Source organism: Delphinus delphis, chromosome 15 (genome assembly GCF_949987515.2).
Source record: "Delphinus delphis chromosome 15, mDelDel1.2, whole genome shotgun sequence".
In the NCBI taxonomy this organism is placed as follows: Eukaryota; Metazoa; Chordata; class Mammalia; order Artiodactyla; family Delphinidae; genus Delphinus; species Delphinus delphis.
The window spans coordinates 15016979-15031003 of NC_082697.1; the positions used below are offsets into that span (position 1 = coordinate 15016979).

Sequence of the window (14025 nt, forward strand, 5' to 3'; positions counted from 1 at the left end):
CACCTGACTATAACAGAAAGAGGACCCTTCAGGTGAAGGGATGGAGCAAAGGGCGGGTAAGGAGGGAGAAATCACAGAGGAGGGGACTTCCAGCCAAACCTTAACCTACAGGATGACAGGATGATTGAGGTCTCACCTGGACCTGAGGGTCAGATGAGCAAAAGTGCCCGTCCAACCCCTTTGTTTTGCGGCCGGGAAACCAGGCCTAGAGGGCAGAGTTGTCTGCCCAAGATCACAGTGAGAGAACCGGGGGTCTGACTGTAACAGGGACTTCAACGATGGGGTGGCACTGAGGCAACGGTGAGGCCTCCTCCCTGGAGCTGGCCAGGACTGTCTTCCGTGGGGTTTCTTTTCTCACCTGCTCTTCTCCTGTAATCTCTACAGTAGCCACTGGATGGCGCTTGGAGCTCTGATTTGGAGTTGGGTCCCAGAGCCCTTACAGGCCTTGGGGGCTGGCACTTGTGCTGAGCCAGGCCTGCCCTTCTCCGAAAGACCCTCCTCCCCCTTCACACCCCTCCCCCGACTCTGGCGGACCCTACCACCCCAGCCTAGAAGCTGCTTCATTTCCTAGGCAGTGACCACACACTCCTGGATTGGAAGACCAGCCCTGCTATTTACTAACTGTGTGTAGGTATTGACAAGGGCTGGTTCCCTTGTCCATTTCCTGATTCTCTTTTGGGGAGGCTGCAGGAGGCAGAACTCCTTTATCCACTCTTTGGAAGCTAGAATGTGGGCATGAGGGCACAGCGCAGCTGTTAAGAGCACAGACATGGGAGCCAGACTGCCTATCCGAATCCCAGCTCTGCCATGAGCTGTGTGACCTTAGGCAAGTTTCTGAATTTCTCTGTGCTTCTGTCAAAGGAGACCCAGTTTTCTCATCTGTATAATGGAGAGGATAGTATTCCCTATGCCACTGGGTTTTTGTGAGGATTGAATGAGATAATCCATTTTATATTCTTAGAACTCCGCTTGGTACATCGTATGTACAAAATGCACCGCTGGGGTTTAATAAACTCTATGCTTTCTCCTTGGACTATGAGTCTTGAGGGAACAAGGCCAAGGTTCAGGGACAGTTGGGAAGTCATTCACGGCAGTGCAGTGATAGTACAGTAAGTCCCCTACGTATAAACCTTCAAGTTGTGAACTTTCAAAGATGCGAACGTGTGTTCGCATGTCCAATCACGTAAGTTAGTTCATGTGTCTGGCGTACATTGTCCATGCATGCATCCCGTACAAGTGGTTGTGCTTTTGTGAACTTTATTGTACAGTACTGTGCAGTAGCCCAGGATGTCCGGAAGCAAGCGTAAAGGCAGCAGTGTTGTAGCTGGTACTGCTAAGGAGTGCCAAGTGATAATGATGGAAACAAAAGTGAAAATAATTGAGAGAGTGGAGCCACAAGAGGAAGAAGAAGTAACTGAAGAACCCCAGAGGTTCACAACACAGGAAGCGGCAAGGGAATTTTCTTTATTTGAGGAGGCACTGTTAGTTTTTTGTTGGTTTTTTTGTTTGTTTGTTTGTTTTATAAATTTACTTGTTTATTTTTGGCTGCGTTGGGTCTTTGTTGCTGTGCACGGGCTTTCTCCAGTTGTGGCGAGCAAGGGCTACTCTTCACGGTGGTACGCGGGCTTCTCATTGTGGTGGCTTCTCTTGTTGCAGAGCACGGGCTGTAGACACACGGGCTTCAGTAGTTGTGGCACATGGGCTCAGTAGCTGTGGCTTGTGGGCTCTACAGCACAGGCTCAGCAGTTGTGGCGCACGGGCTTAGTTGCTCTGCGGCATGTGGGGTCTTCCTGGACCAGGGCTTGAACCCCTGCCCCTGCATTGGGGACAGGCGGATTCTTAACCACTGAGCCACCAGGGAAGCCCGGCACTGTTAGTTTTTGAGTCACAGGACCCGAACGTAGAATGGTACACGAAGGTTACAGCAGCCATTCAGAATGCGATCCAGTGCTACCGTGTCATCTATGAAGAGAAAAAACGAGCTACCACCCAGACATCACTGGATCACTTTTTCAAGGGGGGAGATAGAATTGAATCCAGCAAGGAAGCAGAACCTAAGCCATCAACGTCAGGCGTGAGTGAAATGGCAGCTTGCCCTCCGTCTCCTGTTGCTGACGATCCTTCGGCTCTACCATCTCCCACCTCCTCTCCCTCCTCCAGTCAGTAACTTTTCTTGCCTGTTCACCCGATGCCAGCCCCTGTATGCCAGCTGTTGTACTGTACTACTGTACTTTTCAAGGTACTGTACTGTAAGGTTAAAAATGTTTTCTTTATTTCTGTGTTTGTTTTTTATGTATTATTTGTGTGAAAAGTATTATAAACCTATTACAGTACAGTACTATACAACCGATCATGTTAATTGGGTACCTAGGCTAACTTTGTTGGACTTACGAACAAATTGGACTTAGGAACGCAGTCTCAGAATGGAACTTGTTCGTATGTATGGACTTACTGTATTGAGAGTCCGTTGATGGAGCCCTAACCAGATGATTCTTGCTGGTGACCTTGGCCGATTTTCTTGGTTTCTTTTATTTCCACAAACTACCTGATATCCTGGCAAGGCTTCCAAGTTGCACAGTTTCGAAAGTCTTGGTGGGAGAGAGGCACATACTCAGAACACAGTGTGAATGGTGCCCCCTAGCGTTGTGAAATGGTCCTCTCGTTAGCCTTCCAATAGAGCCCTTTCTGCTTAGCGAGCCAGGCTTGGTGTGTCTGTTGCTTGCACCCAAGACCTCTGGCCATGCCCTGCTGCATTCTTTGTAAGGGCTGCATAGTATTCCATTCTATGTAGGTGTCATATTTCATTTCAGCACCCCTTATTGGAGAATTCTGGGTAATTTACAGCTCTTTGACATTCCACAGACAGACACAATGACATGCTTCTTAGAATCTATTTTCCAGCCCTTGTAACCTCATCTCTGACTCTTCCTACCCCCACAGGCTCACAGTTGGGTGGGAAGTGACCTCATCCACAGGCTCACACGGTGGCTGTGATCCTCTGCCTGTTTGATCAAGGCAGGATTGGCCAAACGTTTAGAATAGCAGGGAGCTCAGTGCGCCAGGAAGGGAGTGACAGATGATTCTGGGAAGGCAGGTGTGTTTGGGCAGCCAGCCTGGGCCCCTCATGCCCAGACCCCTCCCCTCCCCCTGTTGGGCTTCATCATCTCAGTTCAGCATGGGAGGAAACATCTGCACAGCCTCTGATGCCTTGAGGGACCAGTGACTTCTGTGTCCCCCTCCCAGGGGCATCTGCACTTTAAAAGAAGCCTGGAAGGAAGGGAGTAAGGCTCACCCACAGGGCACACTCTTCACGGTGGGATTTCAGGCAGTCAGGGTCACATACCTGAACAGAGACCATCCTATGTTCCAGGGATGGTGATGGGCTCTTTATCCTATACGATCCCATGTCATTCTTATGGCAACATTGTGAGGCTGGTATCACCAGTTCCATTTCACTGAAAAGGCAACTGAGGCCAGAGAGGGGAAGAGATGTTCCCAAAGCCATTCTGGGAGCACATCTATGTCCAGGGCTCTTTCCACTTTATCAGTAATGGGGAGAATGTTTGGAGTGAAATTGGGAGGCTTTCCCCTGACTTAGTACCAGCAGCCGAAAGGCAGAGGTCTGGGAGAAGAGAGGAGACTGGGGGAAAGGGCTGGGGTGAGTGCTCTCAATTCAGCTGCTTTCCAGAAGCTTGCGAGTCCATGGCATCGATTGGAAGCCAACAGGCCAGAAGCTGACTAAGTTACAGGTTGTACTGGCAGGGCAAGTCCGACGTTGGCCAACAGTTGGGTTTCCCATGCCTTGAAAGTATTCCTCAGGCTCTACTGCACCTATGGGAGTAGCTGGGTAGAAGCATAGTGATGGAGATAACCTGTGGCTTTGTGCTCCCCTGTTGTGATGCAAGCCTAGATGTATCCAGAGTCCAGTATGTGATCCTCAAACCCCCACACAATTGCAAGAGTGTATTTCCCGTGTATCCCCATCGTGAAAGATCAAAGGAGGCTGACCTCACACAAAACCCATTTGTGAGCACAAGCCTCTGTTGCCCTGGACCATGGATAAGAGATCACCTGCCTGTTCCCCCTTAGGGAGAGGATCTACCTGACATTTCTAACTTCAACACCTTCTTCCATCACTTTAACAATTTTGTACGAGGGAGCTGTGATGCAAGACTTCAAATTAGGATTCAATATGACGCGTTGCCTTGACATATGGTAAGATAGGAGGAGACCTGGAATGTCCTAACCTCAGGGTCCCCTATCCACTCTGCTCCCACTGATAAGATCATCTAGCTAAACAACCCCCTTATCAAGGACCAGGCGCGGTTCCTGCTTACCTCTGAGTAACGCCTTTCAGTTCCCTGCTAGCTCGTGGAATTATTTCAACAAGCCAATCACATCCTCATATGGGAACCAGGGAACATCCTGCCCTCTTGACACTACTAACCCTGCCTCCCACGACCCTTGGTTGCTCACTCTGTCCCCAAGTGCAACCTCACGTGGTCCTGTGTGGTGTGTGGTGTTCTCCCTCGAGCTGAGAACCGATAAACTGCTGTTGATCTCATCCAGTCAGTGCTGGGGATCATGTGTTTGGCTGTCCTCATACCCTAGGGTAGGAGTCACTCCCTCACCAATGGGGTCTCCCTGAGAAGTGCTTTTACCCCGGTTACTTTTGATCAGGGTCCTGGAAGTGAGGGTTGCTTGAGAATGGAGAGCAGGAGGCCACATCCTAAAGAGGCTTGGGTTTGAACTTCAGCTCTGCCATCGACTGGCTGATTGACTACAGGCAAGCCCTGTATCTCTCTCATCCTTGATATTGGTTAAGCGTCAGTTGCAAAACCAGGAGTGACTCTAGCTAGCGTAAGCAGAAAGCTATTTATTATCATGAATTTGTATCCTATAAAATCGCTTGAAGGGCTGGAGAAGGAGGCTGTAAATTGAGGTTCTGGGATAAATTCCCCCCCACTCCCCAACACATCCCGAGTCATGTTGCCTTGGCCACAGTTCAGGAATGCTGTTCTGCCACGGTTTGTGCCCTGCGTTTGGCTTCCTTCCAGACTAAGTTCTGGTTGGACACTTTAGAGAATGAACCTGATTGGTGAAACTCAAATCACATCCAGAACCACAGCTCTGGGAGTGGGGCGGAGTGTTGGTCTCAGAATTGTAGCTTTTAATTTTCCAGCCTCTGGTCTATATAGAGATACAGCAAAAAGGTTGAAACGGATGTTAGTAAGTCAATCCATAGATTCTGCTACAGCCTCTGCTCTCCATCTCTGAAATGGTTTGCTGGGATCCTCCCTGTTTGCTGGGATCTCTGGGTGGGTTGGAAATGGATGAGGGGTTGCTGCCTAGAGTCAAGCCCAAACTTGTACCATAGTCAGAGGCTCTCTGGAGATTATCTATATAAGTGATTTTCAACCCTATAGACCCTGATGCCTTTTTTATTTTAGTCATATCCCCTTTACTAATCTGAAATGAAATTAATATCTAATATAACTTTGCTATACATGCAATATCAAAAACAGGTTAATATGGTGTCCTAACTGTAATTATAGGAATGAAATAAAAGCAAAGGAAAAGTTGTAGTAAAGTGATATGTACCCCAATATTTAAACGTTCCATCAGGGCTACTGTAATGATGTAATCAAGCTATTCATAGGGAATATACACTGAAGTCCTCATGTATAAATGAGTGTGATGTACACAACTTGCTCTCAATGGTCAGAATAAACCATTATCTTTCACACACACGTGGAAGGAAGAGAATGATAAACATGGCAAAATATTAACATTTAGTGTATCTGGGTGAAAGGAATATGATGATAATTCTTTGTACTATTCTTCCAATTTTTTCTATACGCTTGACATTATTTCAAAGTGACAAGTATAATAACATGTTAGGATGTTGAATTTCTCAGTGTGCTAAAAAACCTTGTAAATAGATAGGGTACATCCCGGGAGTTTAAGGGTAGTTCAAGAACCAGAAATTATCAATGTGATTAAGTAAATTAAAAGTTTAAAGAAAAGAATTCAAATGAATCTTTAAATTGATTCATAAAAGCCATTCCATATTGTTCTATGTTCATTCATGATAAAAATCCACACTATACTAGGAACAAAAGAGAATATTCTTCACCTGATGAAGGGTATTTACAAATACCTACAGCAAGTTTTTTTTTATTTTATTTATTTATGGCTGTGTTGGGTCTTCGTTTCTGTGCGAGGGCTTTCTCTAGTTGTGGCAAGTGGGGACCACTCTTCATCGCGGTGCGCGGGCCTCTCACTATCGCGGCCTTTCTTGTTGCAGAGCACAGGCTCCAGACGCGCAGGCTCAGTAGTTGTGGCTCACGGGCCTAGTTGCTCCGCAGCATGTGGGATCTTCCCAGACCAGGGCTTGAACCCGTGTCCCCTGCATTGGCAGGCAGATTCTCAACCACTGCGCCACCAGGGAAGCCCCTACAGCAAGTATTATACTCAGTGGTGAAACTCTAGAAGCAGCATCCTTAAAGTCAGTACAAGGCCAGACTGCCCTCTATCACCACTCTGATTCAATATCAGATTAGTGATCGTAGGCCAGTGCAATAAAACTGGACATAAAAATAAAGAGGAATAGGGGTGGGAAAAGAAGAGATAGAATGGTTAATGCGTACAGATAATATGAATGTCTTCAGATGAAATTCAAGAGAGTCATGGGTAAACTATTAAAATTCATGAGAAAATATATTGAGTTTGCAATTACAAAAGTCAGTATACAGGGCTTTCCTGGTGGTGCAGTGGTTAAGAATCCACCTGCCAATGCAGGGGACACAGCTACAATCCCTGGTCCGGGAAGATCCCACATCCCATGGAGCAACTAAGCCCGTGTGCCACAACTACTGAGCCTGCGCTCTAGAGTCGGGAGCCACACTACTGAGCCCATGTGCCACAACTACTGAAGCCCATGTGCCACAACTACTGAAGCCCATGCACCTAGAGCCCGTGCTCTGCAACAAGAGAAGCCACCGCAATGAGAAGCCCGCTCACCACAACGAAGAGAAGCCCCTTCTCGCCGCAGCTAGAGAAAGCCCGCGCCCAGCAACAAAGATTCAAAGCAGGCAAATATAAAATAAATAAATTTATTTTAAAAAGTCAATATACAAAAAACCAGTTGCATGCTTACACACCAAAAACTATCAAATAAATTAAAGAGAGAAAAAGCTCCTATTCACAATAGTCATGAATTTTATTACTACCTAAAAATAAACCAAGAAAACGTTTGCAAGAATTACACGAAAAAATTAAAATTTATTATATGACTTGAAGAGGACTTGAATAGAGTAATGCTCATTTTTTTATTTGTGAAGACTTAATATGGTAAATATTTTGGTTCCACTCAGTAATTTATAGCTTTGATGTAATTGTAATAAAAATCTCAACAGATTTTTTTGAGGAGCTTGAGAAATTGATCCTAAAATTTATGTAGTAGAGGAAAAGTGCAAGAATAGCCAAAACAATTCTAAATAAGTAAAACAGAAAAGCCTTGTGCTGCAAAGCAACAAGGTATGTAAAACGGAGATGTTAATGAAAAGAGTACCAAGGAAGACTGGTTTGAGAATAAATAAATTGAGTAATAATCGAACACAGAAACACATCCATCTATATACAAAAACTTGGTACAAAATAGATGTGGTTTTATAAATTAATAAGGGATCAATGATACGGGGGAACAACTGGCATTCCATAATAGGAAAAAATGGAAACAAGATCCCTAATTCAAACCATTCACAATAAATAAATTCCAGATGGATTCATGACTTGAATGTGGAAGACAAAACTTGTGAAAATATTTAAACAAAATGGAAAGGATTGTGTAAGGATGGTTTGACGTAAAAAGTACAATCCAGGGCTTCGCTGGTGGCGCAGTGGTTGAGAGTCCGCCTGCCGATGCAGGGGACACGGGTTCGTGCCCCGGTCCGGGAAGATCCCACATGCCGCGGAGCGGCTGGGCCCGTGAGCCGTGGCCGGTGAGCCTGCGCGTCCGGAGCCTGGGCTCCGCAACGAGAGGCCCCAACAGTGAGAGGCCCGCATACCACAAAAAAAAAAAGTACAACCCATAGAGGGACAGATGGGTAAAACTGACTCCATCAAAATAAAAATATATATCCTTTTTTTTTTTTTTTTTGGCCACGCCACACAGCTTTCGGGATCTCAGTTCCCCCATCAAGGATTGAACCTAGGCCACGGCAGTGAACGTGTCGAGTCCTAACCACTGGACCACCAGAGATTTCCCTATCCTTTTTAAAAGATGACACCAAACACAAAGTTTATGCTAACTGATGTTTCTCTCTGGAGCTCATTTATCATCTGCACATCTGGCACATGAATTGCACAAACTATAGATGTGAACCTCACAGGGGTTCTCTCCTCTGACCCCAGCTTTGGACTCACGGTACCTCTTGGCTGCTTTCCATGTCTAGGCAAGAAGCATCAGTTCTTAGGCCGTCCCTGACCAACCTCACCCAAAGTATTTCCTCTTCCTCTCACCTTGTATGGCAGACCAAACTGGATGACTCATATTACCTACTTAATATATTGTCATGAGGTTTAAGGGTGCTAAATCACGCAAAGTATTCAGCACTGTGCCTGAAACGCGACAACTTCTCAGTAATTATTAGCTATAATTATGTAAAGGAACATTCATTAAGTGGGAGAGTCAGGATTTGAAACCTGGTCAGTGTAATTCCAAAGTCTGTGATCTTTTAATGACATGTTTTCTCCCTCAAAGAAATCATAGTCTTGTGTGGAAACAAATCAACAGGCAAAGAAGTAGGTAAGGCGAGGCCCAGAGAAGAGCATCTGACATAAAGGATGTCGGAGACCCCCTCCTCTCCCTTCCCCCAACACCAGTGGATGGCAAGGCAGATGGTATTTGTGAGTGAAAGAGAGAGAGCCAACCAGAGGCATGACTGAGTCTTACAGCCAAGAACCAGAGATGAGGTATGGTAGCCTTCCTTACGAAGGAACAGCCGCCAGTCTTTCTCCTGGTCTCTCTTCCTACCCTCGATCCTAAGAGGCCATCTTGTGAGCACAGCCCAGACGGGCCTTGAGAATAGGAGAGCCTCTACCAGCAGTGCCCTCAGTCAGCAGTGTGGGGCTGTTGAGTCATGGCAATACCGGTTCTAGACGAGAACTTCACCTCGTAGTTTAACCCTCGCATTGTACAGATGGGGAGATGGAGGTTCAGAGAGCTGCAGTGTTCTGACCAAGGTCACACAGCGAGTCAGTGACAGAGGCTCTAGAGTACAGAAGTAGATTCCACAGACAGTCAGTTGGACTAAGGATCTTTTGAGATATAATAAATAATCCGAGTTAGCAGAAGACTTGATAACTTTCTGTGAGCTCCGAGGTACGTGTGTGTGCGTACGTGCGTGCGCACATGCATGTGTGTGTATCAGAGAGAGACTATTTTGTAATAATAGTAATAATTATAATGGCTACCATTTTTAAGTGTCTACTATATCCCAGGCCTTGGGCCAGAGGCGCATTTACTCCCCATGACAATTATAAGAAGAAAAAGTATAATGGTGCCTACTTTACAGAAACTGACACTAGAAGGTCTTCTGACTTGTCCAAGGCAACGGATAGTAAGTTGTGGTACCAAGGTTTGAATCCAGATTAGGTTAACACTAACATTCATACATTTGCCTACTACACTGTGTCGTATCTATGTGTCCCATTAACTTTTGTATCCCCAGGGCCTGGCATAGTGCCCCCAGGAGTGGGAGAACTAGGGGTGCATTGCCCAACGTCTCAGCTCAGAATCCAGGTCTAAATAGCATTTTTGCATTTGACCTTTTACCCTCCATCTCCACTAACAAGGCTAAGGAGCCTGGGGCCCCTACAATGCTCAGGGCTCAGATGGACACCTGAAATGGTTTCCTTATCAGCCTGGCGACATCTCCCAGGCCAGCCTCTCCTATTTCTTCTCTGGCCTTTACTCTGTTGGCCTAGCAGTCTTGCTCGGGACAGGAATGACCGGTATCAAGCTTCCCGGTCTCTGGCCAAACTTCCTGCTTATGCCATTGAAGCTGGGAGGGGCCGAGGAAATGCTCGTGAGGCCACGCCCACTAGGGAAGGTATAAATGGGGGCGGCTGGGCCAGCAGAGCCACCCCTGCTCTCACCATGACGTTCAGTGGTCTCTTCCCCTTCGTGCTTCTTGCCCTGGGAACCCTGGCACCTTGGGCTGTGGAAGGTGCTGGAAATGGTGAGTTGGAGTCACCCTGGTATGATCCTGGCTGCAGGGTCAGAGACGGGGTCTCGTAGTGGTGTGGGGATGGCCCCTTCTCTAGACTGTAATCTCTCAGCTTAGTTTCAGGAGACGTCCCTGGGGGTGTGTTCATGTCCATCTGGGCTCCAAGGTCTCTGTGCAAGCTTCTGAGCATCTGGAAATTCTTCTTTTCCTCAGCCATCTGTCAGCCCAGGTCTCACTGCCTTTCTATTCTTATTCCTCTCCCTCTCTTTCTCTCTGCCTCATTTCCCGGTCAGTGGCTCTCCAATCATCAGTCTGACTCTTGCTCGTTCTTCCCGTTAATCTCTGTTTTCCTGTCTTTGGCTCTAGCTCTTCACCTGCTCTGTCGGTTCTATTTATCTCTGTTTATTTCCCTCCATCTCCGTCATGCTCAGCCTGCCTCTCTGCCTGTGTGGAGCCTTGCTTCTCCCTGGGGAAAGAAACCTTGGCTGGGAAGCCTATGCCTTCCTCCTGACCACGTGTGTGATTTCATCAAGCCTGTCACTCTTCATGGAGATCAGACAGGGACTTCACTTTGGACTTTGTGGATGGTCCCCTGAGTGAGGGTCACTCCTGGAAAGCGGTGCTTTGTCCAGGAGCCGTGATGGTTACTCAACACCCAGCCTCCTCCAAAACTCTTGAACTTCTCTTCCAAAGCTTTGAAAGCTGGAGACTGCCCTCCTAGAAAACCTGCCCAGTGCCTTAAATATGAGAAACCCAAGTGCAGCATTGACCGTCCGTGTCCAGAGAAGAAGAAATGTTGCCCTGATGCTTGCGGAATGACATGCCTGGATCCTGTCAACATCTTGAACCCAGGTGAGGAGGTGAGAGAGCCACCAGCCATGCAGCACTGGACAACTGGCCACCTGCATTGACTGGGGGCCCAATGTCAGAAGAGAGCCAGAGCCTACCTTGAGGGGGTATCCCGGCCTCAGGAGGGATGTTGTGGTCATGGGGATGGGAGGCTCAGGCTGGGGCAGGGCCTGGGGCAGGGGCTGGGGTCCAGAAGCAGGGGGCTAGTATGGAAGGTACAAGGTTTCTAACCCATGTCTCTACTCTCATCAGTTGAGGAGAAGCCTGGGATGTGTCCAGTGTCCCTCACCCGATGTATGATGCTTAACCCCCCCAATCGATGTGAGACAGACAGCCAGTGCATGGGTGAATTAAAGTGCTGCGAGAGCTTTTGTGGGAAAGAATGCCTGCTCCCTGTGAAAGGTAAGGAGGGGCTGGGGCAGGCTGACCTCCTTCCCTCCAGCTCTCTCAGTCTCAACCCTCTGGAGTTCCACGCATATAAACAGGGGGACTCCTGATCTGGACCCCAAGGAAAGCCTCTGCCTGACTCCCTTGTCTTCCGAGAGCCCTGTTCCCCAGGCCTCAGGGCAAGGATTTCCATAGGATGACTCATGGCTCTGATTATATCCCAGCCCTTCTGAATAAGGGCCCCAGGGCAAGTGACTCTGAGTCTCAGTTTCCTTATCTGTAAAATGGACATAATGAACTTGAAAGTGCATTGTCAAAAGCACTGTGCACTAAGTATGTATTATTAAGGTTATTTCCAAGATGTTGTCTAGGGTCAAAGCCCAAAAGATCAGTGGATTTTGAGGATAATCTTGCTCAATGCTCCAAGCTTAGAGTTTTCTAGTAAAATAGAGACTTGAAATCAGCCTCCCGATACCAAGACTCACACAACTATATCAGCACCTTGCTATTTTCTCTATCTCAAGGGAGTTCTTGGGGAGAGAATGTGGAGATGACTTGGCTGGTTCCTGTATTGAAGTCCTGATCTCATTTTCTCTCACAGCCTGATTCCTGCCACTTGGAAGTGGCTCTGGATTCCTACTCTGCGTGGTGTGGGAATTCCCTTCTACTCCCACGCTTGGATCACTGGGGCACTCCGTGGTGAAGCCTTGGTCCTATCACCAATATCTTCTTTGCAGAAAGGCTTGGCACCCAGTAGGCTGCCAGCAAATGCCTGTTGATTGGTCAATAAATAAATGAGCATATTTCTCTCTGTACATCCTGCTTCTGTGGTTCATTGGGGAATACCAGTTTGGTGGGAGATGATGAGGGAATGTCTGAATAAGAGGCCTCCCTCTTACAGATATGGAGTGGAAGGAAGAGGCTTAGGGGCTGGACAGACCAGAATTTACATCATGAGTCTGAAAAGCCTTGGCTCTGTGGTTTGGGACAAATGACTTTATGTCCTACATCTTAATCTCTTGCCCTGCAAAGTGATGATAAAAATCAACTTGTCACAGTGTTTGGTGTTTGGAGCATTGGGGTATCCAATGCAAAATGAAGAGCAATGTTACAGGGCCATAGCAGGTTCTCAGAAAATGGTGGATACTTTCCTTCTGTGGTGATCATGAGCCTCTTTCATTTCTCTTCTCTCCCAAGACACTATTGCTTCTATCTTAAAATAAGTGTTGAGCAGAACAACGTGTACCCGATTACCAGTCCCAAGGGAGGACTCCAAACACATATGTCTGTCCATTGTATGCTGGTATCAGAGTCTCCAAGGAAAGCACAGCATGGATGAAACAATGCTTCACTTACACAAGATGCTTCTATAGCGGGCTTCGATTTCCCATGGCTAGGGAGTCTCTCCTGGCACCTGATACCGGGCAATTTACATGTAGGCACTCCTCTCATGACACGGTAGAAGGACCCCATCCCTTCCCCACTGAGGGCAGATACAGCAGTGGGGTTAACCAGATGCCAGAGGGCACACACACAAAACAAAGGAGCATGCGTTGAGCTTAAAACAGGGAAAGATATTTCCACTCATGACAATAAGCCTGGCACAGGTTGTATGGGCTCCTTATGTCTTGGTAAGTAAGTATTCCAGGTCCAAGGCCCATTCTTTTGTAGTGGGGGATGCATGCATGAGACTGCCTTTCCCAACACTAGGAGTATTGTCATGGTAGGTCATTTTGATGACATGTTCTTGGCCAGAACCACAGGACAGTGATATGGTTCTTGACTCAGTGGCGTGGAAAGAGTAACAAGAACCGGAATTCCGAGAGCTAGAGCCAAGTAGGGAACTTTGCTCTATGGATTCTAAAGGAAACAGAGAACTTAATTAGGTTAACGATTAAAAAAAAGACAAAATAGGGCTTCCCTGGTGGCGCAGTGGTTGAGGGTCCGCCTGCCGATGCAGGGGACGCGGGTTCGTGTCCCGGTCCGGGAGGATCCCACACGCCACGGAGCGGCTGGGCCCGTGAGCCATGGCCGCTGAGCCTGCGCGTCCAGAGCCTGTGTTCCGCAACGGGAGAGGCCACAACAGTGAGAGGCCAGAGTACCGCAAAAAAATAAATAAATAAAAAATAAAAAGGAGTATTTGCAATTTAAAAAAAAAAAAAGTACAGGAATGGAGGCTAGCCAGACCACATATCAAAATATTATTAATTATATTATTTTTACATTATAATAATAAATGTAGTATGATGTTGGTATAGGAATAAACAAATAGTCTAATGGAATAGAATAGAACATCTAAAAGGAAATCTGTGTATTTGTGGAAATTTGTTATATAAAAAGGAGGAATTTTTACAACTGGGTAGGGCAAAGCTCAAACTAGTAATGAAAACAATTGTTTTATTTTTTAAAGTTCACACTGACAACTTTTATTGAGGTTAATTTTTAACATAGAGTATTAGGGTTCTACCCTAAGAGAAACAGAACTGGTAGGACCAGTAAGATATATATATATATATATCACAAATGTATTCATAGCAATGTATATATGTATGTATTT

General features: G+C 46.7%; 1 protein-coding gene across 1 annotated transcript; it reads left to right on the forward strand.

Moving 5' to 3' along the window:
• Nucleotides 1-10141: 10141 nt before the first annotated feature.
• Nucleotides 10142-12283, forward strand: LOC132438486 (antileukoproteinase-like). The gene is made up of 4 exons (XM_060032702.1): nt 10142-10244; nt 10926-11084; nt 11334-11483; nt 12070-12283. Exons 1-4 carry the CDS (start codon nt 10163-10165, stop codon nt 12072-12074), a joined length of 396 nt encoding a protein of 131 aa, XP_059888685.1. The 5' UTR covers nt 10142-10162; the 3' UTR covers nt 12075-12283.
• The last annotated feature ends 1742 nt before the right edge of the window (nt 12284-14025 follow it).

Bases quoted from the DNA above. Each gene is read 5' to 3' on its own strand.
- LOC132438486 (XM_060032702.1), top strand. From the start codon at position 10,163: ATGACGTTCAGTGGTCTCTTCCCCTTCGTGCTTCTTGCCCTGGGAACC. The intron at 10,245-10,925 runs GTGAGTTGGAGT...TCTCTTCCAAAG, and splicing joins TGTGGAAGGTGCTGGAAATG to CTTTGAAAGCTGGAGACTGC. The intron at 11,085-11,333 runs GTGAGGAGGTGA...TACTCTCATCAG, and splicing joins TGTCAACATCTTGAACCCAG to TTGAGGAGAAGCCTGGGATG.